This window comes from Arachis hypogaea, chromosome 10 (genome assembly GCF_003086295.3).
Source record: "Arachis hypogaea cultivar Tifrunner chromosome 10, arahy.Tifrunner.gnm2.J5K5, whole genome shotgun sequence".
Taxonomy (NCBI): Eukaryota; Viridiplantae; Streptophyta; class Magnoliopsida; order Fabales; family Fabaceae; genus Arachis; species Arachis hypogaea.
Window position 1 is genome coordinate 14,345,670 of NC_092045.1, and position 26,285 is coordinate 14,371,954.

At 39.4% G+C, this 26,285-nt stretch overlaps 1 protein-coding gene and 2 non-coding genes across 3 annotated transcripts; 2 read left to right on the plus strand and 1 right to left on the minus strand.

Moving 5' to 3' along the window:
* Positions 1 to 5,002: 5,002 nt before the first annotated feature.
* LOC112718457 (small nucleolar RNA R71) lies at positions 5,003 to 5,108 on the plus strand. The gene has a single exon (XR_003160796.1). It is a non-coding gene; the product is annotated as a small nucleolar RNA R71 (small nucleolar RNA).
* A 2,945-nt stretch (positions 5,109 to 8,053) lies between these two features.
* Positions 8,054 to 9,107, minus strand: LOC140175590 (uncharacterized). Its single transcript, XM_072204109.1, has 4 exons — positions 9,018 to 9,107; positions 8,811 to 8,975; positions 8,564 to 8,711; positions 8,054 to 8,391 (listed from the first exon to the last, which is right to left on the minus strand). The coding sequence occupies exons 1-4, from the start codon at positions 9,105 to 9,107 to the stop codon at positions 8,054 to 8,056; spliced, it is 741 nt and encodes a 246-aa protein (XP_072060210.1).
* A 16,551-nt stretch (positions 9,108 to 25,658) lies between these two features.
* On the plus strand, positions 25,659 to 25,762 carry LOC112719102 (small nucleolar RNA R71). The gene has a single exon (XR_003161418.1). It is a non-coding gene; the product is annotated as a small nucleolar RNA R71 (small nucleolar RNA).
* Positions 25,763 to 26,285: the final 523 nt, after the last annotated feature.

A 26,285-nucleotide genomic window follows, 5' to 3' on the forward strand; every position in this document is an offset into this window, starting at 1 on the left:
AGAAATAAACCAAATAAAATAGAAGAGTGGCAACACAAAGCTTAAAATGGTTGCTCATCCTCGAGCAAAATAAAGAAATACAAAGGGGAGGAAGAAAGAAGAGCAGAAATTTAAACCGCAGAAAATAAAAACCAATGCTAAAAATATTTTTATTCTATTTTTTGGAAATAAAAACAATAACAGAAGAAGAAAAAGAAGATGGGGAATAGAGGGGGGCATGGTTGAAAGTGGAGGGTATATGGAAGATAAGGGGCTATGAAGGAAGGAAAGGTACGGTTGAGGGGTTCGAGTTTTGGGAGATAGGAAGCTGCTGTGGTTAAAGAGGGATGGGATGGGTGTATTATATTTGCTCTCTGTGTTAAAGTGGGAATAAGTGTATAGGAGTGGGTTAGTGGTTGCTAGGTGAGGGAGAAATTATTGTGGAGTGTGGTGGAAGTGGGAATGAGTATGGCTTTTATATAGGAGGGGGGTGTCACATTCTTTTAATGTGGGTAGGTGGGTGTGTTCACGGGGTATTGGGGGGGGGAGGGGTTAAAGGCGTGGTCAGGGGGGTCAGAGGTATTGGAAAAAGGCTGAGTTATGGGGAAGGCAAGGAGGGAAGATTGTAGGTATGTTAGGAAAAGGCTGATGTATGGAATATATGGGAAGGAATGAAAAAGTGGAGGGAATCAGGGAAGGGGTTTGACTGATGTGGGGACCAAGAATCAGGGGATGTGGTGAGGATTCACGTGATTGTGTGTGGAATTGGCAAATAATAAGGATTTGGCGCCGAACTTGGAGAGATGGACGTTCGGCGCCGTGACTCACGTGTTGGGTATTTACTCTCCATGTTGAACTTGGTGCAACCCAAGTTCGGCATGGGTTCCCCCCTTTTTTCTTTTTACGCTGAAGGCCAAGGGAGCCAAGTTTGGCGTCCCCCTGGCAGTGGCAATTTGCTCTTTCCTTCGTAGCCCCCCCGCTAAACTTGCAACAGATCAAGTTCGGCGCCAGAAGCTTATCAAATTTGCACCTTCCTTATGTCGTTCTCCATGCTGTACTTGGGGTTTTCCAAGTTTGGCGTGGGTCTTCTAGTGTCCAACTCGCCTTTTGTATGCATCATTCACGCCAAACTTGAAATGCTCAAGTTCGGCGCAACCTCTTGACCCAATAACATTCTATCCAGAATATCCATCTAGAAAATAATAAAAAGCCTGACCAGCTAACCTCTCAAGCATCTGATCAATGAAAGGCATGGAAAAATGATCATTTCTTGTAGCAGTGTTGAGCCTCCGATAGTCTATACGCATTCTCCATCCTATGACGATTCTTGTAGGAATAAGCTCATTCTTTTCATTCTTGATCACTATCATCCCTCCTTTCTTGGAAACTACCTGCACAGGACTTACCCAAGGGCTATCAGAAATAGGGTATATAATGCCAGCTTCCCATAATTTTATTACCTCTTTTTGGACAACCTCTTTCATAGTTGGATTGAGTCTCTTCTGTGGTTGCACAACCGGTTTAGCATCATCTTCAAGAAGGATCTTGTGCGCCGTGACTCACGCATTGGGTATTTTCTCTCCACGCTGAACTTGGTGCAACCCAAGTTCGGCATGGGTTCCTCCTTTTTTTTTGACGCTGAACGCCAGGGGAGCCAAGTTTGGCGTCCCCTTGGAAGTGGCAATTTGCTCTTTTCTTCGTAGCCCCCACGCTGAACTTGCAACAGATCAAGTTCGGCGCCAGAAGCTTATCAAATTTGCACCTTCCTTACGTCGTTCTCCGTACTGTACTTGGGGTTTTCCAAGTTCGGCGTGGGTCTTCTAGTGTCCAACTCGCCTTTTCTATGCATCATTCATGCCAAACTTGAAATGCTCAAGTTCGGCGCCACCTTTTGACCCAATAACATTCTATCCAGAATATCCATCTAGAAAACAATAAAAAGCATGACCAGCTAACCTCTCAAGCATTTGATCAATGAAAGGCAGGGAAAAATGATCATTCCTTGTAGTAGTGTTGAGCCTCCGGTAGTCTATACACATTCTCCATCCTGTGATGGTTCTTGTAGGAATAAGCTTATTCTTTTCATTCTTGATCACTATCATCCCTCCTTTCTTGGGAACTACCTGCACAGGACTTACCTAAGGGCTGTCAAAAATAAGGTATATAATGCTGGCTTCTCATAATTTCATTACCTCTTTTTGGACCACCTCTTTCATAGTTAGATTGAGTCTTTTCTATAGTTGCACAACCGGTTTAGCATCATCTTTAAAAAGGATCTTGTGTGTCGTGACACACGCGTTGGGTATTTGCTCTCCACGCTGAACTTAGTGCAACCCAAGTTCGGCATGGGTTCCCCCTTTTTTTATGCTGAACGCCAGGGGAGCCAAGTTTGGCGTCCCCCTGGCAGTGGCAATTTGCTCTTTTCTTCGTAGCCCCCACGCTGAACTTGCAACAGATCAAGTTCGGCGCCAGAAGCTTATCAAATTTGCACCTTTCTTACGTCATTCTCCATGCTATACTTGGGGTTTTCCAAGTTCGGCGTGGCTCTTCTAGTGTCTAACTCGCCTTTTGTACGCATCATTCACGCCAAACTTGAAATGCTCAAGTTCGGTGCCACATATTGACCCAATAACATTCTATCCAGAATATCCATCTAGAAAACAATAAAAAGCATGACCAGCTAACCTCTCAAGCATCTAAGCAATGAAAGGTATGGAAAAATGATCATTTCTTGTAGCAGTGTTGAACCTTCGGTAGTCTATACACATTCTCCATCATGTGACGGTTCTTGTAGGAATAAGCCTATTCTTTTTATTCTTGATCACTATCATCCCTCCTTTCTTGGGAACTACCTGCACAGGACTTACCCAATGGCTGTTAGAAATAGGTTATATAATGCCGGCTTCCCATAGTTTCATTACCTCTTTTTGGACCACCTCCATAGTTGGATTGAGTCTCCTCTGTGGTTGCACAACCAGTTTAGCATCATCTTCAAGAAGGATCTTGTGCATACACTTGGTTGGACTAATCCCCTTTAAATCACCAATGGTCCACCCCAAGAGCTATTTTATGGCTCCTGAGCATTGAAATAAGTGCCTCTTCCTCTTCAGGCTTCAGAGAAGAGCTAATAATCACTGGATATGAATCAATTTCACCCAAGAACACATATTTCAGAGAAGGAGGCAAAGGTTTGAGCTCAAACTTATGGGCTTCCTCCTCCCTCTTAGGCATGTTCATGACTACTTTCTGGGGTGGTGAATCATCAATTTCAACTAGTTCATACTTAGAAATAGGTTCCAAAACATCATCAAGTACTTCAGCTTCCAATACCTCTTGAACAAGTGGTTCAGCAACATCAATTCTCATACACCCTTCAGAATCATTAGGGTGCTTGAGAGCTTCTAAAACATTAAGGACCACTTGTTTTTCATTGACCCTTAGGGTTAATTCACCCTTTTGCACATCAATCAGAGCTCTACCTGTAGCTAAAAAAGGTCTACCAAGAATAATAGAGGAATTTACATCCTCTTCCATGTCTAATATAACAAAGTTAGCAGGAAAAATAAATGGTCCTACTTTCACAAGTAAATTCTCAACAACATCCACAGGCAATTTAATAGAAAGATCAGCAAGTTAAAGAGAAATACGAGTGGGTTTTACCTCCTCAATTTGAAGCTTTTTCATTACTGAAAGTGGCATGATGTTGATACTAGCTCCAAGATCACATAAAGCTCTCTGAATGGTGACATCTCTAATGGTGCAAGGAATTACAAAGCTCCCTGGATACTGTATTTTCTTAGGAAGGTTATATTGAATAATAGCACTGCATTTCTTGGTTAACACCAATGTTTCTTGTTCCTTCCAATTTCTCTTGTTAGTCAACAATTATTTCATAAATTTAGCATAAAGAGGCATTTGCTCAAGAGCCTCTGCAAAAGGAATGTTGATCTGTAGCTTCTTGAAAACTTCTAAAAATTTAGAAAATTGATTGTCTTTGGAAGCCTTCTGAAGCCTCTGAGGATATGGCATTTTTGGCTTGTATTCAGGAGCCTTTGGCAAGGTAGGATAAGTGTCAAGAGAGTCTGGGAATGGGTTATCTGCACGCTTTGGAGGGGCATGCTCTACTTCTTCCTTCTTCTCTTCTGGAGCTTCTTTTTCAACTAGCTTCTCATTGACCTTGGTCTCAGAACCAGCTACTTTACCGCTTTTCAATTGAATAGCCTTGTAATCTTCTGTTGGATTCACCACTGTATCACCAGGAAATGTACTTGAAGACCTCTCAGGCATTTGTTTGCTCAATTGGTCCATTTGCACCTCCAAGTTTCTAATGGAAGCTCTGGTTTCCTGCATAAAACTATTCATCATTGTCTCCCAGTTAGAATTTTGTTGGGACTGAGCATTTGCCTGTTGAGGTGGTTGTTGTTGATGAGACTGAAATTAGCGGTTATTATGATTATTCTGTTGGAAACCGCCCTGAGAATTATTATTGAAATTCTAGGATCTCTGAGGTTGGTCTCTCCACCCAAAATTTGGGTGATTTCTCCACCCCTGATTGTAAGTCTTAGAGTATGGATTGTTATTGGGGTTTCTAGGACCACTTCCCATGTAATTGACCTATTCAGAAGAAGATTGAGCATAATCATAATTCTCATTTTGCATAAAGTTACCTGTCATGTCATAAGGGACCTCTTGGGGTGGATTTTGGATGTTGACAGCTGAAACTTGCATTCCACTCAACTGTTGAGTAATTAGATTTATTTGCTGAGATATAAGCTTGTTCTGAGCAAGAAGAGCATTAACAACTTCCACTTCCAAAATGCCTCTCTTCTGAGGGGTTTCAGAGTTCACAGGATTCCTGTTAGAAGCATATAAAAATTGGTTGTTAGCAACCAATCCAATAAGCTCAGTAGTCTCCTCTGGCGTCTTCTTCATGTGTAATGAACCTCATGCAGAATGATCTAAACTCATCTTGGACATTTTGCCTAAGCCCTCATAAAAGATATCCAGCTGAGTCCATCTAGAGAACATGTCTGGAGGGCATTGTCTGGTCAGTAGCTTGAATCTCTCCCAAGCTTCATAAAGGTTCTCACCTTCTTTCTACCTGAAAGTCTGAACTTCCACCCTTAGCTTAGTCAGCTTTTGTGGCGGAAAAAATTTGGTCAGAAATCCAGTGACCACCTTGTCCCAAGTATCCAGACTTTTCTTGGGTTAAGAATCTAACTATAGCTTTGCTCTATCCCTCACAGCAAATGGGAAGAGCATGAGTTTATACACCTCAGGATTCACTCCATTGGTCTTCACAGTATCACAAATTTGCAGAAAATCAGAGATAAATTGATTTGGATCTTCATGAGGAAGTCCATGATACTGACAATTTTGTTGCACAAGTGTAACAAGCTGAGGCTTCAGTTCAAAATTGTTTGTAGCTATAGGAGGCACCACAATACTTTTTCCATAAAGATCTGTATTGGGAGTAGTGTATGAGCCAAGCACTCTTCTGGGTTCTTCATTCCCAACTGGATTTGCCACATTGGCATTAGTAGCATGATTATTATGATCCATGTTGGACTTTGCAGCTTTGTAAAGTCTTGCTTATTGTAAACGCCGCTTAAAAGTCCTTTCAGACTTAGGATCAAAGTCTAACAGAGGTTCTTTGTCCCTGTTTCTGCTCATAAACAGATAGAAGACAAAAAAATGATGGAATTCTCTAGAATGTAGAGAATTCCCAATGAGGTAACCTGTGTAAAAGAAATAAAAATAAAAATACTAAATAACTAGGCAGTAAAATTCGAAAATTATAAGTAGAAATAAGACAGAAAAAATTGAATTTATCAAGAAAATCAACGGGAAAAATTAAAATAAAAAAACTAGGGGACACCAAACTTAATTTCAGAAATTACGGAAAAATATTAGTATTAATTTTCAAAAATATTAAAGCAAAAATTAAATAAAATTAAAACTAAAACACCTAATCTAAGCAATCAAACAACTAATAGTTGTTAATCATAATCAATCCCCAGCAACCGTGCCAAAAATTTGGTGCAGAATTTAAACCACAAACTAACCGGCAAGTGCACCGGGTCGTACCAAGTAGTACCTCAAGTGAATGAGGGTCGATCCCACGAGGATTGATGGACTAAGCAACAATGGTTACATGAATTACTTAGTTAGACTAACAGAAAATGATGTTTAGAGAGTTCAAAAGCATTAATAGTAAATTCAGAATATCAGAAAGCAAGTAGTAAATTGGTTGTAAAATATATATGGAGAAACAGTTAAGGCTTTAGAGTTATCTATTTTCTGGATTCACTTTTCTTACTAACTATTTTAATCATGCAAGATTAAATTCATGGAAAATTATATGTGACTAAACCTTAATTCCTTAGACCTTTTTAGTCTCCTCTAACCTTCATCAACTGCCATTTCCTTGGTCACTTAATTCCAATTAGAAGGTGAAGTTCAATTCTAATTTATATGCCACAGAAACCCTAATTACCCAAATATAAGAGGATTATATGTCACGTATCCCGTTAAGTCCAGATAATTAGAAATTTAGAAAAATTTGTTTTCAAGCTGTTGTTTAAGTAAAGAGCTTTTCCAAATTATACAAGAACTCAATTAGAACAAGGGTCATACTTTCGTTCCACCCAAATTCATAAAATAAAGAACGAAAACAATTCTTGAAATAGAAATCAGTACATGAATTAAAATAGAAAAATAATAGTATCAATCTATACAATAGATAGCGCTCCTAACCTTAATAGTGGAGGTTTAGTTGCTCATGATTCAGAGAGAAAACTAGGATTCTGTAAAACTGTAAATTACGGAATGAGGTAGAAGAGAAGAGAAGAGCCCGAAGGGCTAATTCTTTTCCCTTTTACATCTAATCCTAATTAATGTAAAATATATTTCCTAAAAACTCAATAACATCTTTTCCTAATTTAAATAATTAAAAGCTATAATCAAATAAGAAACTTGATTCGCAAAGCTTTGGAATGAATTGGGGACTATTCCTTCTCTTAAGGTTGGCGCCGAACTTGAAGTTCTTCAAGTTCGGCGTGGAGGAGGCAGTGGCTTCTCTTTTGCTTTCTTTTGAGCCCATGCTGAACTTGGATTAACCCAAATTTAGCATGGAGTGATGCGTGCAGCTTCCCTTGGAATTTTCATGTTGGCGCCGAACTTGGAAAGAACCAAGTTCGGTGTGGAGGAGGCAGAATCAAATCTCCTTGGGACTTCTTCATTGGCGCCAAACTTGAAGTGATTCAAGTTCAGCGTGGAGGTCACGCAGTATTCTCTATGGACTTCCTATGCTGGCGCCGAACTTGGAAAGAACCAAGTTCAGTGTGGAGTTGGCAGTAAGCTCTCCTTGGTGATCCCACGCCAAACATAGAGGAGGTCAAGTTCCGCGTGAACTTCACACTTGCATTCCTTAGGCTTTCTTATTGTGACGCCAAACTTGGGGAGTCCAAGTTTGGCTTCAAGCCTTGATTCTGCTGTAGCTTCAGCTCTTCTTAAAATCTCCGTCAAATTCGTCCAAAATGCTACCTGAAATAAATAGATTTGCATACAACTCAAAGTAGCATTCATAGTGGCTAAAAAATATATTAAATCTTGATTAAACTTAGCAATTCAAGTGCAAATTCACTAGGAAAAGATAGATAAGATGCTCACGCATCAGTTCTCCACAAGCCATCGTGTCTATTACCTTTTAATGCTTCTTCTGCTAATGCATTCAGCAGAACTTCATCCATCTCATCAGACCATCTTAAGTTGTCTTTAGAAGGTTGATTAGCTCCTATTGTTTTATTTCCTTTATTTGGCATTATTTAACTTGTAAAAAAATCCCTAAAAAAATCTAATTAAACAATTCTGACTGGAAAATATATATATATATATATATATATATATATATATATATATATATATACATATTCATATATATGAAACATATCATCACTCATAAAGTTTGATACACATTCCACATTTCAACTGCAATATTATCTCGTAGCATTGCTGCATTTCTATATTCCTTATCACATTGTTGATTTGATTGTGATCTATCTATGTTGCGTTCTTATAGTAATTCTCGGTCAACCACATCAATTATAGATTGATCAACATCGACACCCGTCAAAAAGTTATGCAATATACAACATGCCAAAAAAATGTCTCTCATAGTTTCAAATAAATAATAAGGTTTAGTGTCGCCAGCTATAACTGGGAATCTTTTCTTTAGAACTCCGAAACATCTTTCGATGACATTTCTTGATGAAGAATGGCGATTGTTGAATAGTTCTTTTGGATTTTGGGGCTCATGTATTGAATACTCTTTTAGGTGATACTGAACACCTCTATATGGTGTAAGTATCCCAGGCTTTAGCATAAATCTAATATCGCCTAGATAACATTTTCCTAGAACAGTTGCATACATAAATTAAAGTATAACATACTGTGTCTATGAATTTGAATTTATGTAGACAATTTTATAAATTACACTATCACACTCCTTCGGGGATTCAAAGTGGATATTCTCTACTTAGAGCATCTTTTAAAATTCTCGAATTAGAGGCAGTTCCTTCCCAACCAGACAACACATAAGTGAATTTCATATCAAACTCGCAGGCAGCTAACACATTTTGTGTGGGGTGATCTTTTCTTTCGTGAAAACGAGGGGCTTCCATCCTTGGTTCCTTCACATGACTATGAGTACCATCTATGGCTCCAATACAGTCCTTTTTTAGAAAGTATATTGACATATTAATATAACAGTTTTATCATTATTTCGTTGATAATTACATAAAATTCACTAAGTAAATCAAAAGATTTAGTACCTTGAAAAATGGATAGAATCGACTACTATGAAGTATTTCATAAGGAACATCCTCACCAGACGGTTGCTTGAAGAAGTCTCCCTCTAACGATAGAATAGCATGTAGGACGATGTGAAAGTAGCGACTAATTGTCTCCCTGAGCGGTGAAAGAAGAAAGACATGGTTCTAGTTTTCACATTGTGTTATAATATGTAGGAATTTAGCTACTTGATCTTCAACCGTAGATCGAGTTGAATCCTTTACTCTACCAATTTCTCTTAACTTTTGACACAATAGTTGAAATGCTTCAGGCCTCATACGTATGACATCTCGACATTTGTCAACTTCAAGAACTATATCATTAACTGAGTACGCCTGTTTTCTCTTTCCAAGTTTTCGTCATTAATTTGCCTAGGCCTATATTGTGATAATAATTCCAAATTACATAATGCATGCACCGTAACACATGAAAGAGATGTGACATAAATATGTTGTCTCTTTTCTAACTCTTCCCTGACACGAGTTAAGATTTGTATTCGTTTAGGTTGATATACGACAGTAGAAGTGACTTGACGTACTTGAATTTCTAAGTCATGTATGACGTTCGTTCTATCTTCTAAATTATTATTCCAAGGGTTACCTAAAACTGGAGGTCGATCTCGGACGAGATCTGTTGATGGTGGTCGGAGCTGTTGTGTCTGACTTGTTGGATCTTGGTGAAGCTGCTGATCCTTGATCACTGGAGGGAGGTGGTACCTGAAAGAGACTCCGATGCCTAAGTTAGCATGTGCTTTAAGCATGTTTTTAGTAGGATTAGAGTATGAGTTATACCTAGGTGCTCCAGTGTATTTATAGTAGTGTGGAGTGACTTTTGAGATAAGTTAGTTATCTTAACTTATCTTTGAGCAAAACCATCTTATCTTTTTAGGCCAGCCGCCTTTGGAGTGGGCTGTGCCTCTCTGCCTGGGCCTACTTTGGGCCTTTGGCTGAGCTCTTTAAAGGAGAGGTCGGTGGTCGTCCAACCTTAAGAGGTCGGACGTTCTTGTATGTAGTCAGCTCGGGTCGCATAGCTCGACCCGTGGTATGAACAGTGCCCCTACTTGGGCTCGATCTTACCCTTAAGGTCGTGTCCTTTTAGACTTCAACCCTTTGAGGAAGTCAAGTTCGAGCATCTTGCTTTTGAGTCGATCTCTTGTTGAGACTCCTAGAATGCGAAGCGTTTTTCTTCTTTTTCCTTTTTAATTGCAACGTGCGTTTTGCTATGCCTTGGAAACGTTCGAGGGTTTTAAAGGCCCATTGATAAACCACTATTTTACGGTTTATCTTCTACTCAATTGAGTGGATTTTATCAATCTTTCATACACTTGTTCATACAAAATGCATGGTTTTACGTTTTCCTTCCTGATCTTGTGCTATGATTGAAAACATGCTTCTTTGGCCTTAAATTTACTAACTTTAATTATTACCATTCAATGCCGTGATATGTGTGTTAAATGATTTTAGGGATTACAGGGCAGGAATGGCTTGGAGGATTCAAAGGAAGCATGCAAAAGTGGAAGGAATACAAGAAATTGAAGGAATTGTTGAGCTGTCCAGCCTGACCTCTTCGCACTAAATCAGACATAACTTGAGCTACAGAAATCCAAATGAGACAGTTTTAGTTGCGTTGGAAAGCTAACATCTGGGGCTTCGAAATGATATATAATTTGCCATAGTGGCAATGCAGCTATGCGACGCGCATGCGTCATTTCACGCGCATGCGGCATTTCACGCGCACGCGTGGATATGCGGAAATTCAGTGTATTAGAATTTGCCCCCAGCGATTTCTAGGATGTTTTGACGTAGTTTTCGATCCATAAAACACAGATTGGAGGCTGCATAGTGGAGGAATCATAGAGACACTTCTCATTCACACAATTTTAGGTTTTAGATGCAATTTTGAGAGAGAGGCTCTCTCCTCTCTCTAGGTTTTAGGATTTAGGTTTTCTTCTCCCAATCTCTTCTCAATTCCAGGTTCAATGTTCCTTTAATTTAGTTTCCCTTCTACTTTTGCTTATTCTAGTACTTTAGTTTGTCTTCTTCTCATGTTAGATCTGATTTTTCTTATTAATGCAAATTGAGTATTTCATATTTATTGATTCTTCTATTATTTGTTATTAATTGATGTTGCAATTGGTTTTTTGGATTCAATATTCCTTGTTAGTTTTCTATGTTTTTAAGTTGTACTTTCCAGGTGTTTGATAAAATGCTTGGGAGAGTTTTAAGTTAGGTTTTCTCTTCTTGGCTTTGGTTGAGTAATTGGTGACACTTGAGTTATCAAACTCCTTTGTTGATTGACAATTGAAAGTTGCTAATTGATTTGGATTCCACTAAAGCTAGTCTTTCCTTAGAAGTTGACTAGGACTTGAGGAATCAAGTTGATTGGTCCACTTGACTTTCCTTCATAATTAGAGGGTTAACTAAGTGGGAGCAATGAATAATTCTCATCACAATTGAGATGGATACGTTCTTGTAATTGAAAGTTGTTGGTGATCTCTCTAGTCACTAACGCTAATCCTTTCCAAGGGAGAGGATTATGACTCGTGAATAGAAGTTAGCTCAACTACTTGACTTTCCCTTATTCGGTAAGAGCTAACTAAGTAGAAACAACAACCTATTACTATTAATCTTGGGAAATCCAATTCTCATTCCTTGCCAAGAGCTTTTATTATTATTAATTCGTTTCCTTGCAACTTACTTTTTCTTGTTCTCTTATTCACAAAACCCCACAATATACCTTTGCATAACCAATAATGAGAACACTTCCCTGCGATTCTTTGAGAGACGACCCGAGGTTTAAATACTTTGGTTATCAATTTTATTAGGGGTTTGTTACTTGTGACAACCAAAATTTTGTACGAAAGGATTCTTGTTGGTTTAGAAACTATACTTGCAACGAGAACTTAATTTGTGAAAATTCTAGACCACACAAGAGTTCAGTTCTCACATCCACCCCTACCTCCAAGGGATGACATCCTTCGTGATCTTCTTCAAGGGCAAGAGAAGATGGAAGTACTGTGCTAAAATTCGCGGCCACCTTGGAATAGGTAATAAATCTATTAGCCTCACAATGTTTGGATACTCATGAAACTCCCATGGCTACATGTAGAGAATCTAATGAAGAACATAGCATGAAGGAGAGATTAGGAACTCCAGTGAAAAATGAGGAATATGGTTTTGTACTAGAACAACTGGAAGAAGCAGTAACTATTGAAGAGGAAGAAGTTGTTGAAGATTTAGGAAATGCAAAACCTCCATGGGAAGGTCAAGTCATAGAGCCTCCTTCCAAGACGTTTGAAATTGATGTTGAGGAGGGTGTACAACCTTCAAGGCATATCATGGTTGAAGACTTTGAAGAGGTTGATTAAGAGATAGAGATTAAAGAAGAAGAAGCACAACCTCCCATGCCCTTAGTGAGCAATGCAGAAGAGATTGAATTAGAAGAAAGCTACCAAGAGGAAGAGGTTGAAATTGAAGAAGCTCGCAAATAGGTGGAAGTTATCAAGAAAGAACACACGGGAGTGGAGCCTGAAATCACCTTGCCAAAGTTGCTGAAGACCCCTCCCCCTAAGTTGCCATCATCCTTCACAACATTCAAGTGGGTAAAATTCATATCCCTTAGCTTTCTCATTCCACTTGAATATGGTATACTTGAGACAGATGGTCAACTTAAAGCTCTTTGTGTCGTTAAGAGTAAGAGGAAGATGGTTAGTGCTTGGAGTTGTCAGGCAAGGTTCAATATGGTTGTATGCTCCAAGTTGAAGTGCAAGAATTGGTGTAGAGCTCGATTGAATGGGGCTAGGAAGTTGTTTGGACGCTTAAGTGAGAATTCAGATTGCTTGTTACCCGATTGGAACAATGATGGTCAATACGAAGACGGGTGCAAAAGCAAGGTTTGGGACCCCGAAATTTATTCTCGCAATCAACACTCTTGGGTCTTTGTCACTTGCTTCAACTTGCTTGAAGACTTTATGTGTCTAATTTGGGACCCCGGAGGTTACTGTAAGTACAAACATTGGTGGAGATTCCTGGACGAGTTCAAGCACAAGCCACCATGACAGGGAACTCATCCAATGTCCAACTTAAGGACAATAAATAAAAGTGCTAGGTGGGAGACAATCCACCATGATATGACCTTCCAATTTTACTATTCGTACTTTGCTATCTCCATCAGTGTTAAGTCCTGCAAACATGCATTCATTCTGCATCATCTGCGTTCAAAAAAAATTTGAGAAAATTGGACAGAACGTTGCATGCGAGCTGTGTAGGAAGCGTGCTTTATGCACAAGCAACACCACGCGTACGTGTAACGCACGCGTACACGTCATTTGCAATCTTGGCAACCCATGCGTACGTGTCAATGACGCACACGCGTGGCACTAAAAATTGACGTAAAAAGGTGTACTTCTGAAAGTTGTGGTAGCATGGTGCTGGTACTGTGCTAGAAGCACAAAACCAGTCACGCGTACGCGTCACTGACACGTGCACGTCATTTTCAATTCTTCATCACTCACGCGTGCGCGTGCCTGACGCGCACGTGTCGTATGCATTTTTGGCCCACAACGTAGAAGCACAGTGAGTTGTGCGTGCGCGAGGCTGACCTCGTGGGATTCGCACAACCAATAGCACGTGTACGCGTGCTAGACGCTTACGCGTCACCTTCCCCTCTCTGCGACCCACGCGTACGCGTGGAGTACGCGCGCGCATCATATGCGCAACACCACCAGTTCCTTGCACTGCTAATATCTCATATTTTCTTTCCCAAATCCTAATTTCTTTCTTCCTCCTCCTTCTTTTCTTTTCTTTTCTAAACTTCTATATTCTCCATTCTTTTTCTTCTTCTTTCTTTACTCTTTTATCATTCTTTCCTCCCCCTTTCTCACTTTCTTCTCCTCCCTTCTCATTCCTATTCTCTCTCATTCTCTTTTACATATTGCATTTGTATACTTTCTTTTATTGCATTTTAATTTCGTTCATGTTTTTTTATCATCTTTTCTAGTTTCTTATTCTATCATTGGTGTTAAATGTTCTTATTCAACTTGTATATTTCTTGCATTATTTTCGGTGCTCCTTGACTTATTTGCTATTTAGTTGACATGCCCTGTGCTTCTATTATTTTCTCACTTACATGTTGTAGCTACCATGAAGTTGAGAACCTTATTAATTGGCCCTAGCCCACATATATTTTATTTCTTTTCATATCTTTGCTTGTGGGTTCTTTCCATTCCTTTTTCTCTTCTTTCAGGATGGCCACTAAGAGGGAAAAGGAAAAGTTTCTAACTGGAGCAATAAATAGAACTGCCACACAATCTTTGGAGAAAAAGCATCAATTGGAACCACCCGTCCACTTGCACATCTTTGCATGCACCGAGGATGGTGCAATCTTTTAAGTATAAGGAGGTCGATACTGACTTCCGGTGGTTAGTACTTTCTGACTCAACACCAATGTTTAATTTTCTTTGTTAAATTAGTTATTGAATTTGTATGTTTGATTGCATGTTTGTTTGATTTTGTGCATATTTTACCACTACTTGGTAAAAGTAATGATTTTCTTTACAAGAAACTATTCTATAGCATTTTACTAATTTGAATTAAAATTTTTTGTTAAACTTGTTTGAAGAAATTTATTTTTGGAACATGGTTTTAGAGCTCGAACACACAAAACCAGTGAGATTTTGAGCCTACTTGATTGGTTGTATTTTATCAACCAATATTTTATTTTTGGTGTGTTGTTCTCTCTAAAATTGTGATCTTTGTCTTGCTTGATTCTATATTTCCATTGTTTGATGTATGCATGAACTTATGTGATTGAGGCCTTGTTTCATTTAGCTCACATACCCATATGAACTTATCCTTTCGTTATCCTTTGCAAACCAACTTGAGCCTATTTTATCCCATTTGTTCTTTATTTTAGCACATCATTAACTCTGAGTGAAAAAATAATAATGTCCTTAATTTGAATCCTTGGTTAGCTTAGACTAGTGAGAGTGCTCATGAATTAAGTGTGGGAAAATTAGGTTTGGAAACATTTGGTTTGAGAATTGAGTATGTTAGAATTTTTTGAAAATGTGAAAGAATGTTGAGAATATGTTCATGCATTCAATATCTTAATCATATTCCTTGACAAAAGCAAAAGAAAAAAATATTTTGAGAAAAAAAAAGAAAAAGAATAAATAATAAAAAGGGGACAAAATGGCCCAAGTTAAGTAATAATATCAATGCATATGAGTTGTACTTAAATTTGGGATGCATGAATGTGTGGTAAACATAATTAATGGGCAGTTAGATTTTGCATTGTAATTATATGGATTGTCTTAAGTTAGATGGGAAGTTTAGGTTAATTAAGGATTCGAATTTTAGCCCACTTAACCAAATACAATCCTACCTTGACCCTAACCCCATTACAACTCTTAAAAGACCTCTTGATATGTGTATTTGTGCATTAACTATATGATGATTGGTAGAAGAAGAGCAAGTCTTAGAAAGCAAGATTAGTAGAGAATTGAGAGAATCGAACCTTAAACACCTGAGCGATTAGAGTGAATACACTTCCAGTGAGAGTTCGATGCTCGATTCCTTTTTCCCGACTTTCATGAGCTTTCTTCTTACAAGTTCACTTGTACTTTATTTTATGATTTGAATTAGTGAAATCCAGTTGATGTCTGTTCTTGGAAGACTTATTTACTTTTGACCAAGTAGGTAGAATAATTTTTGCATGTAGTTGCATTTAATAAGTCTTACCATTCCTCTTCACTCTTTTACTACTCTTGAGCTTAGCATGAGGACATGCTAATGTCTAAGTGTGGGGAGGTTGATAAACCGCTATTTTACGGTTTATCTTGTGCTCAATTGAGTGAATTTTTATCAATCTTTCATACACTTGTTCATACAAAATGCATGGTTTTACGTTTTCCTTCCTGATCTTGTGCTATGATTGAAAACATGCTTCTTTGGCCTTAAAATTTACTAACTTTAATTTTTCTTTACTACCATTCGATGCCGTGATATGTGCGTTAAGTGATTTTAGGGATTACAGGGCAGGAATGGCTTAGAGGATGGAAAGGAAGCATGCAAAAGTGGAAGGAATACAAGAAATTGAAGGAATTGTTGAGCTGTCCAGGCTGACCTATTCGCATTAAATCAGATATAACTTGAGCTACAGAGATCCAAATAAAACAGTTCTAGTTGCGTTGGAAAGCTAACATTCGTGGCTTCGAAATGATATATAATTTGTCATAGTGGCAATACAGCTAGGCGACGCACACACGTCATTTCACGCGCACACGTGGATCTGCGGAAATTCAGCATATTAGAATTCGCCCCCAGCAATTTCTGGGCAGTTTTGACCCAGTTTTCGACCCAGAAAACACAGATTAGAGGCTGCGGAGTGGAGGAATCATAAAGACACTTCTCATTCACACAATTTTAGCGTCTCTCTAGGTTTTAGGATTTAGGATTTCTTCTCCCAATCTCTTCTCAATTCCAGGTTCAATGTTCCTTTAATTTAGTTTCCCTTCTACTTTTGCTTATTGTAGTACTTTAGTTTGTCTTCTTCTCATGTTAGATCTGATTTCTCTTATTAATGCAAATTGAGTATTTCATATTTATTAATTCTTCTATTATTTGTTATTAATTGATGTTGCAATTGGTTCTTTGGATTCAATATTCCTTGTTAGTTTTCTATGTTTTTAAGTTGTACTTTCCAAGTGTTTGATAAAATGCTTGGGAGAGTTTTAAGTTAGGTTTTCTCTTCTTGGCTTTGGTTGAGTAATTGGTGACACTTGAGTTATCAAACTCCTTTGTTGATTGACAATTGAAAGTTGCTAATTGATTTGGATTCCACTAAAGCTAGTCTTTCCTTAGGAGTTGACTAGGACTTGAGGAATCAAGTTGATTGGTCCGCTTGACTTTCCTTCATAATTAGAGGGTTAACTAAGTGGGAGCAATGAATAATTCTCATCACAATTGAGAAGGATACGTTCTTGTAATTGGAAGTTGTTGGCGATCTCTCTAGTCACTAACACTAATCCTTCCCAAGGGAGAGGATTATGACTCGTGAATAGAAGTTAGCTCAACTACTTGACTTTCCCTTATTCGGTAAGAGCTAACTAAGTAGAAACAACAACCTATTACTACTAATCTTGGGAAATCCAATTCTCATTCCTTGCCAAGAGCTTTTATTATTATTAATTCATTTCCTTGCAACCTACTTTTTCTTGTTCTCTTATTCACAAAACCCCACAATATACCTTTGCATAACCAATAATAAGAACACTTCCCTGCAATTTCTTGAGAGACTACCCGAGGTTTAAATACTTCGGTTATCAATTTTATTAGGGGTTTGTTACTTGTGACAACCAATTAAAAGGAAAAGAAAAATAAAAAAGAAAAAGAAGGGAAAGAAAAGATTTAGATTTGGAGAAGAAAAGATAAGATAGTTGGCGGTGATTTGGATAAGCTGTGCGGCGCAGGTGACGCGGATGCGTGGAGCACGCGTTCGCGCGGTTGGCATGATTTGTAAGTGACGCGGACGCGTGGCGACGTGTTCGCGTGATGGGGTTTGTGCTTCCAGCACCATTCCAGCCCCACTCCATCACAACTTGCTGCCAAACACCCGTTTACGTCGATTTTATAGGGCCACACGTTTACATGGGTGACGCAGACGCGTGGGAGGTATTTTTCCCACATGACGCGGACGCGTCAGCGACGCGGTCGCGTGGGTCAAATTGTGCCAGAGACACGCCTCCAGCCACACTTTCGCGTGACTCTTTGTTCAATCTTATTTTCTCAACGCACATTTGACGCGGATGCGTCAGCAACGCTGTCGCGTCGTGTGCGCTTTTTTTAATGCAGTATGCAGAATGCAATGCTAATATGAATGTTATGCATGATTCTAGGTTCAATCAAAACTCAAAAATAAACAAAATAGACTAGAATTTAAACTGAAAAAGGGACGATCATACCATGGTGAGTTGTCTCCCACCTAGCACTTTTAGTTAAAGTCCTTAAGTTGGACATTTGGTGAGCTCTCTGTTATGGTGGCTTATGCTTGTACTGATCCAGGAATCCCCACCAATGTTTGTACTTCCAATAGCCTCCGGGATCCCAAGCTAGGCGCAGAAAGCCTTCAAGCAAGTTAAAGCAAGTGACAAGGCCCCACGAGTGTTGATTGTTGGAATGAATTCCGAGGTCCCAAACCTTGCTTTTGCACCCGTCTTTGTTTAGATCATCATGATTCCATCCGAGTTGCACGCAATTGAAATTCTCACTACAACTTCTAAACAACTTCCAAGACCCATTCAATTGAGCTTCACACCAAACCTTGCATTTCAACTTGGAGCATACAACCATGTTGAACCTTGCTGGACAACTCCAACCACTAACCATCTTCTTCTTGCTCTTAATGCCACAAAGAGCTCTAAGTTGACCATCCGTCTCTAGAAGCCCATATTCAAGTGGGAAAGCAAAGGTTAAGGAAGAGAATTTTACCCACTTAAATGTTGTATTGGACGGTAATGGCTTTGGGAGAGGTGTTTCTAAGGATCTTGCAAGCTCCACTCCCTTATGCTCTTCTTTGACAACTTTCACCTCTTTCCAATCTTCTTCAATATCAACCTCTTCCTCTTGGTAGATTTCTTCCAATTCAATCTCTTCTTCATTGTTCACTAAGGTTATGAGAGGTTATGCTTCTTCTTCTTTCATCTCCATGTCAAGTCGAATGGGAGAGGATTCAAATGTAGATAAGAATTCATCAATAATCGATTCCATCTCTTGATCACCCCTTTCAAAGTCTTAAATCATGAGATGCCTTGGAGGTTGTTCACCCTCCTCAACATCAATTTCAAACGTCTGGGAAGGAGGCTCTATAACTTGACTTTCCCATGGAGGTTTAACATCTTCTAAGTCTTCAATCACTTCTTCCTCTTCAATGGCAGGCATAGCGTCTTCCAATTGTTCCAATACAAAATCGTGTTGCTCACTGTCCATCAGAGTTTCTAACTTCTCCTTCATGCCACGTTCTTCAGTAGATTCTCCACATGAAGCCATGGGGGTTCCTTGAATGTCCGAACGTCAGAAAGGTAATCGATTTATTTCTTGATCCAGTTGTTTAAGTATAAAATCTTACTCCTCCTTGATGGTTTCTTTTCTATGAGAACTCCCTTCAACTACTCCTTCATCTGTAAAGGTCTCTTCTACCTTCTGGTGGACGAAATTGTGATCCTCTTTGTATTTGCATGAGATTTAAAAATTAGCTCTATTGGAATTTATGATCACAACTTCATTCAACTTAACCAGCAAGTGTACTGGGTCATCCAAGTAATACCTTACGTGAGTAAGGGTCGATCCCACAGAGATTGTTGGTATGAAGCAAGCTATGGTCACATTGTAAATCTCAGTTAAGTGGATTCATAGGGTCAAATGTAATTGGATTAGATAATTTAAAAGATAAATAAAATAAAAAGAGATGGAAATACTTATGTAAATCAATAGTGGGAATTTCAGATAGGTGTGTGGAGATGCTAGAATCCTTTCGAATCTCTACTTTCTTATTGCTTTCATCCAATCCTTCTTACTCCTTTCCATGGCAAGCTGTATGTAGGGCATCACCATTATCAATGGCTACTTTTAATCCTCTCGGGAAAATGGTCCTATGCGCTGTCACTGCACGGCTAATCGTCTAGAGGCATCACCCTTGACAATGGCTACATCCCATCCTCTCAGTGAAAATGGTCCAAATGCTCTGTCACAGCACGGCTAATCATCTGTCAGTTCTCAATCAGGTTGGAGTAGAATCCATTGATTCTTTTGCGTTTGTCATCACGCCCAGCCTTCAGGAGTTTGAAGCTCGTCACAGTCATTCAATACCGGAATCTTACTCGGAATACCATAGACAAGGTTAGACTTTCCAGATTCCCGGAATCCTACTCGGAATACCACAGACAAGGTTAGACTTTTCGGATCCCCATGAATGCTGCCATCTATCTAGCTTATACCACGAAGATTCTGTTGGGGAATCTAAGAGATATACGCCCGGCCTAAAGTAGAACGGAAGTGGTTGTCAATCACGCGCGTTCATAGGTGAGAATGATGATGAGTGTCACGGATCATCACATTCATCAAAGTGTTGTGCAACGTATATCTTGGAATAAGAATAAAAGAGAATTGAATAGAAAGTAATAATAATTGTACTGAAACTTGAGGTACAGCAGAGCTCCACACCCTTAATCTATGGTGTGCAGAAACTCCACCGTTGAAAATACATAAGTGAAAGGTTCAGGCATGGCCGAATGGCCAGCCCCCTGAATGATCAAAAGACCGAATGGCCAAAAGATGACTAATACACTAGTAAAAAGTCTTATTTATACTAAACTAGCTACTAGGGTTTACATGAGTAAGTAATTGATGCATAAATCCACTTCCGGGGCCCACTTGGTGTATGTTTGGGCTGAGCTTGATCTATCCACGAGCTGAGGCTTTTCTTGGAGTTGAACGCCAAGTTATAACGTATTTTGGGCGTTCAACTCCGGGTTGTGACGTGTTTCTGGCGTTTAACTCCAGACAGCAGCATGTACTTGGCGTTGAGCGCCACTTTACGTCGTCAATTCCCTAATAAAGTATGAACTATTATATATTGCTGGAAAGTTCTGGATGTCTACTTTCCATCGCCGTTAAGAGCGCGCCATTTGAAGTTCTGTAGCTCCAGAAAATCCATTTTGAGTGCAGGGAGGTCAGATTCCAACAGCATCAGCAGTCCTTTGTCAGCCTCCTATCAGAGTTTTGCTCAAGTCCCTCAATTTCAGCCAGAAATTACCTGAAATCACAGAAAAACAAACAAACTCATAGTAAAGTCCAGAAATGTGAATTTAACATAAAAACTAATGAAAACATCCCTGAAAGTAGCTTAAACTTACTAAAAACTACCTAAAAACAATGCCAAAAAGCGTATAAATTATCCGCTCATCACAACACCAAACTTAAATTGTTGCTTGTCCCCAAGCAACTGAAAATCAATTAGGATAAAAAGAAGAGAATATACTATAAATCTCAAAATATCAATGAATATTAATTATAATTAGATGAGCGGGACTTTTAGCTTTTTGCTTCTGAACAGTTTTGGCATCTCATTTTTTCCTTTGAAGTTTAGAATGATTGGCTTCTCTAGGAACTTAGAATTTCGGATAGTGTTATTGACTTTCCTAGTTAAGTATGTTGATTCTTGAACACAGCTACTTATGAGTCTTGGCCGTGGCCCCAAGCATTTTGTTTTCCAGTATTACCACCGGATACATAAATGCCACAGACACATGACTGTGTGAACCTTTTCAGATTGTGACTCAGCTTTGCTAGAGTCCCCAGTTAGAGGTGTCCAGAGCTCTTAAGCACACTCTTTTTGCTTTGGATCACGACTTTAACCACTCAGTCTCAAGCTTTTCACTTGGACCTTCATGACACAAGCACATGGTTAGGGACAGCTTGATTTAGCCGCTTAGGCCTGGATTTTATTTCCTTGGGCCCTCCTATCTATTGATGCTCAAAGTCTTGGATCCTTTTTACCCTTGCCTTTTGGTTTTAAGGGCTATTGGCTTTTTCTGCTTGCTTTTTCTTTTTCTTTCTATTTTTTCGCCATATTTTTTTTCGCAAGCCTTTGCTTTTTCACTGCTTTTTCTTGCTTCAAGAATCAATTTTATGATTTTTCAGATCATCAATAACATTTCTCTTTGTTCATCATTCTTTTAAGAGCCAACAATTTTAACATTCATAAACAACAAGATAAAAAATATGCACTGTTCAAGCATTCATTCAGAAGACAAAAAGTATTGTCACCACATCAATATAATTAAATTAAATTCAAGGACAATTTCGAAATTCATGTACTTCTTGTTCTTTTGAATTAAAAACATTTTTCTTTTAAGAGAGGTGAAGGATTAATGTATTTTATTCATAGCTTTAAGACATGGTTACTAACTACTAATGATCATAAAGTAGAGACACAAAACATAGATAAACATAACATAAAAACCGAAAAACAGAAAGAAATAAGAACAAGGAATGAGTCCACCTTAGTGGCGTCTTCTTCTTGAAGGTCCAACAATGTCCTTAAGCTCTTCTATGTCCCTTCCTTGCCTTTGTTTCTCCTCCCTCATTGCTCTTTGATCTTCTCTTATTTCATGGAGAATGATGGAGTGCTCATGATGTTCCACCCTTAATTGTTCCACGTTGTGGCTCAAATCTTCTAAGGAAGTGTTGAGTTGTTCCCAATAGTTATTGGGAGGAAAGTGCATCCCTTGAGGCATCTTAGGGATTTTTTGATGATGAGCTTCCTCATGCATCTCTTGAGAACCGTGAAGGGTCTCTCTTGCTTGCTCCATCCTCTTCTTGGTGATGGGCTTATCCTCTTCAATGGGGATGTCTCCTTCTATGATAACTCCAGCTGAGTAACATAGATGGCGAATAAGGTGAGGAAAAGCTAGCCTTGCCATGGTGGAGGGCTTTTCGGCTATTTTGTAGATTTCATTGGAGATGACCTCATGAACTTCTACTTCCTCTCCAATCATGATGCTATGGATCATGATGGCCCGATCCACAGTAACTTTAGATTGGTTGCTAGTGGGAATGATGGAGCGTTGAATGAACTCCAACCATCCTCTAGCCACAGGCTTGAGGTCCAGTCTTCTCAGTTGAACTGGCTTGCCTTTGGAGTCTCTTTTCCATTGAGCTTCTTCCACACATATGTCCATAAGGACTTGGTTCAACCTTTGATTAAAGTTGACCCTTCTAGTGTAGGGGCGTGCATCTTCTTGCATCATGGGCAAGTGGAGCGCCAATCTCACATTCTCCGGACTAAAATCTAAGTATTTCCCCCGAACCATTGTGAGATAATTCTTTGGACTCGGTTTCATACTTTGATCATGGTTCCTAGTGATCCATGCATTGGCATAGAACTCTTGAACCATTAATATTCTGACTTGTTGCATGGGGTTGGTTAGGACTTCCCAACCTCTTCTTCGGATCTCATGTCGGATCTCCGGATACTCATTTTTCTTGAACTTGAAGGGGACCTCAGGTATCACCTTCTTCTTTGCCACAACATCATAGAAGTGGTCTTAATAGCTTTTGGAGATGAATCTTTCCATCTCCCATGACTCAGAGGTGGAAGCTTTTGTCTTCCTTTTTCCTTTTCTAGAGGATTCTCCGGCCTTAGGTGCCATTGATGGTAATGGAAAACAAAAGATTATGCTTTGACCACACCAAACTTAAAATATTGCTCGTCCTCGAGCAATAGAAGAAAGAAGAGAAGGAGAAGAAGAAGAAAATGGAGGAGAGTGATGGGAGATGGATTCGGCCAAGGTATAGTAGAGGGGGTAGTGTTATGTGAAAATGGGGTGGAATGAAGGGGTTTATATAGGGAGAGGGGAGAGGGTAGGTTCGGCCATTTAGGGTGGGATTGGGTGGGAAAATGTTTTTGAATTTGGAAGGTAATTGGGGTTTATGGGGAAGAGTGGATGGATGTGAGTGGTGAATAGGTGATTGGGAAGTGTGACATGGGGAGGAGTAAAATAGGATTAGGAGGTAAGGTGGGAATATAGTAGGTGGGGATCCTGTGGGGTCCACAGATCCTGAGGTGATCCTGTGGGGTCCACAAATCCTGAGGTGTCAAGGAATTCCATCCCTGCACCAAATTGGCATGTAAAATGCCTTTGCACACCATTCTGGCGTTTAAACACCGAGTGGTGCACATTCTGGGCGTTCAACGCCCACATGTAACATGTTTCTGGCGTTGAACGCCAGTTTCATGCTTGTTGCTGGCGTTCAGCGCCAGCTTTTCCTCTAGGCACATTTCTGGCGTTCAAACGCTAGAATGTTGCTTGTTTCTGGTGTTCAGCGCCAGATTCATGCTTTGTTCTGGCGTTGAACGCCAGCCTGAGCTTCCTCCAGGGTGTGATTTTTCTTCTGCTGTTTTTGATTCTGTTTTTAATTTTTATATTTTTTTCATGACTCCACATGATCATGTACCTAATAAAACACAAAATAAAATAAAATAAAATAAAATAAAAATTAGATAAATAAAATTGGGTTGCCTCCCAACAAACGCTTCTTTAATGTCAATAGCTTGACATTGTGCTCTCATGGAGCCACAAAGGTGATCAGGTCAATGTTGTATAGTCCCAACACCAAACTTAGAGTTTGGATATGGGGTCTTAACACCAAACTTAGTGTTTGGTTGTGGCCTCCCAACACCAAACTTAAAGTTTGACTGTGGGGGCTCTTCTTGACTCTGAACTGAGAGAAGCTCTTCATGCTTACTCTCTTTTGTCACAGAAGGATGGCCATGTGCCTTAAACACAAGGTAGTCCCCATTCAATTGAAGGACTAATTCACCTCTGTTGACATCTATCACAGCTCCTGCTATGGCTAAGAAAGGTCTTCCAAGGATGATGCATTCATCCTCTTCCTTCCTAGTGTCTAAGACTATGAAATCAGCAGGGATGTAAAGGCCTTCAACCTTTTCTAACATGTCCTCTACTATTCCATAAGCTTGTCTCAATGACTTGTCTGCCAATTGTAATGAGAACAAGGCAGGTTGTACCTCAATGATCCCCAGCTTCTCCATTACAGAGAGTGGCATAAGATTTATCCCTGGCCCCAGATCACATAGAGCTTTTTCAAAGGTCAATGTGCCTATGGTACAAGGTATTACGAATTTGTCAGGATCTTGTTTCTTTTGAGGTAAAATTTGCTAAATCCAGGTATCTAGTTCACTAATGAGCAAGGGAGGTTCACTTTCCCAAGTCTCATTACCACACAACTTGGCATTCAGCTTCATGATAGCTCCTAAATATTGAGCAACTTGATCTCCAGTCATATCTTCATCCTCTTCAGAGGAAGAATAGTCTTCAGAGCTCATGAATGGCAGAAGGAGATTTAATGGAATCTCTATGGTCTCTATCTGAGCCTCAGATTCCTTTGGATCCTTACTAGGAAACTCCTTCTTGCTTGAGAGACGTCCCAGGAGGTCCTCCTCACTAGGATTTTCGTCCTCCTCCTCCCTTGTGCATTCAGCCATATTGATTAAATCAATGGCCTTGCACTCTCCTTTTGGATTCTCTTCTGTATTGCTTGGGAGAATACTAGGAGGAGTTTCAATGACTTTCTTACTCAGCTGGCCCACTTGTACCTCCAGATTTCTGATGGAGGATCTTGTTTCACTCATGAAACTGAAAGTGGCCTTTGACAGATCAGAGACTAAATTGGCTAAATTAGAAGTGTTTTGTTCATAATTCTCTATCTGTTGCTGAGAAGATGATGGAAAAGGCTTGCTATTGCTCAGCCTATTGCGTCCACCCTGATTAAAGCCTTGTTGAGGCTTTTGTTGATCCTTCCATGAGAAATTTGGATGATTTCTCCATGATGAATTATAGGTGTTTCCATAAGGTTCACCCATGTAATTTACCTCTGCTATTGCAGGGTTCTCAGGATCATAAGCTTCTTCAGAAGCTGCCTCTTTAGTATTGTTGGATGCATTTTGCCATCCATTCAGACTTTAAGAGATCATGTTAAGTTGTTGAGTCAACACTTTGTTCTGAGCCAATATGGCATTCAGAGCATCAATCTCAAGAACTCCTTTCTTCTGAGGTGTCTCATTATTCACGGAATTCCTCTCAGAAGTGTACATGAATTGGTTATTTGCAACCATGTCAATTAGTTCTTGAGCTTCTGCAGGTGTTTTTTTTAGGTGAATGGATCCACCTGCAGAATGGTCCAATGACATTTTTTGAAAATTCAGATAGACCATAATAGAATATATCTAATATGGTCCATTCTGAAAACATGTCAGATGGGCACCTTTTGGTCAACTGCTTGTATCTTTCCCAAGCTTCATAGAGGGATTCACCATCTTTTTGTTTGAAGGTCTGAACATCCACTCTAAACTTGCTCAGCTTTTGAGGAGGAAAGAATTTATCCAAGAAAGCCGTGACCAGCTTATCCCATGAGTCCAGGCTATCCTTAGGTTGTGAATCCAACCATATTCTAGCTCTGTCTCTTATTGCAAAAGGGAAAAGCACGAGTCTGTAGACTTCAGGATCTACTCCATTCGTCTTTACAGTCTCACAAATCTGTAAGAACTCAGTTAAAAACTGATAAGGATCTTCAAATGAAAGTCCATAAAACTTGCAGTTTTGTTGCATTAAGGCAACTAATTGAGGCTTAAGCTCAAAATTATTGGCTCCAATGGCAGGAATGGAGATGCTTCTTCTATCAAATTTGGACGTGGGCTTGGTAAAGTCACCAAGCATCCTTCTTGCATTATCATTATTGGGTTCGGCTGCCATCTCCTTCTCTTGTTCGAAATTTTCTGAAAGGTTACTTCTGGATTGTTGTAATTTAGATTCTCTTAGTTTTCTCTTCAAAGTCCTTTTAGGTTCAGGATCAATTTCAACAAGAGTGCCTTTTTCC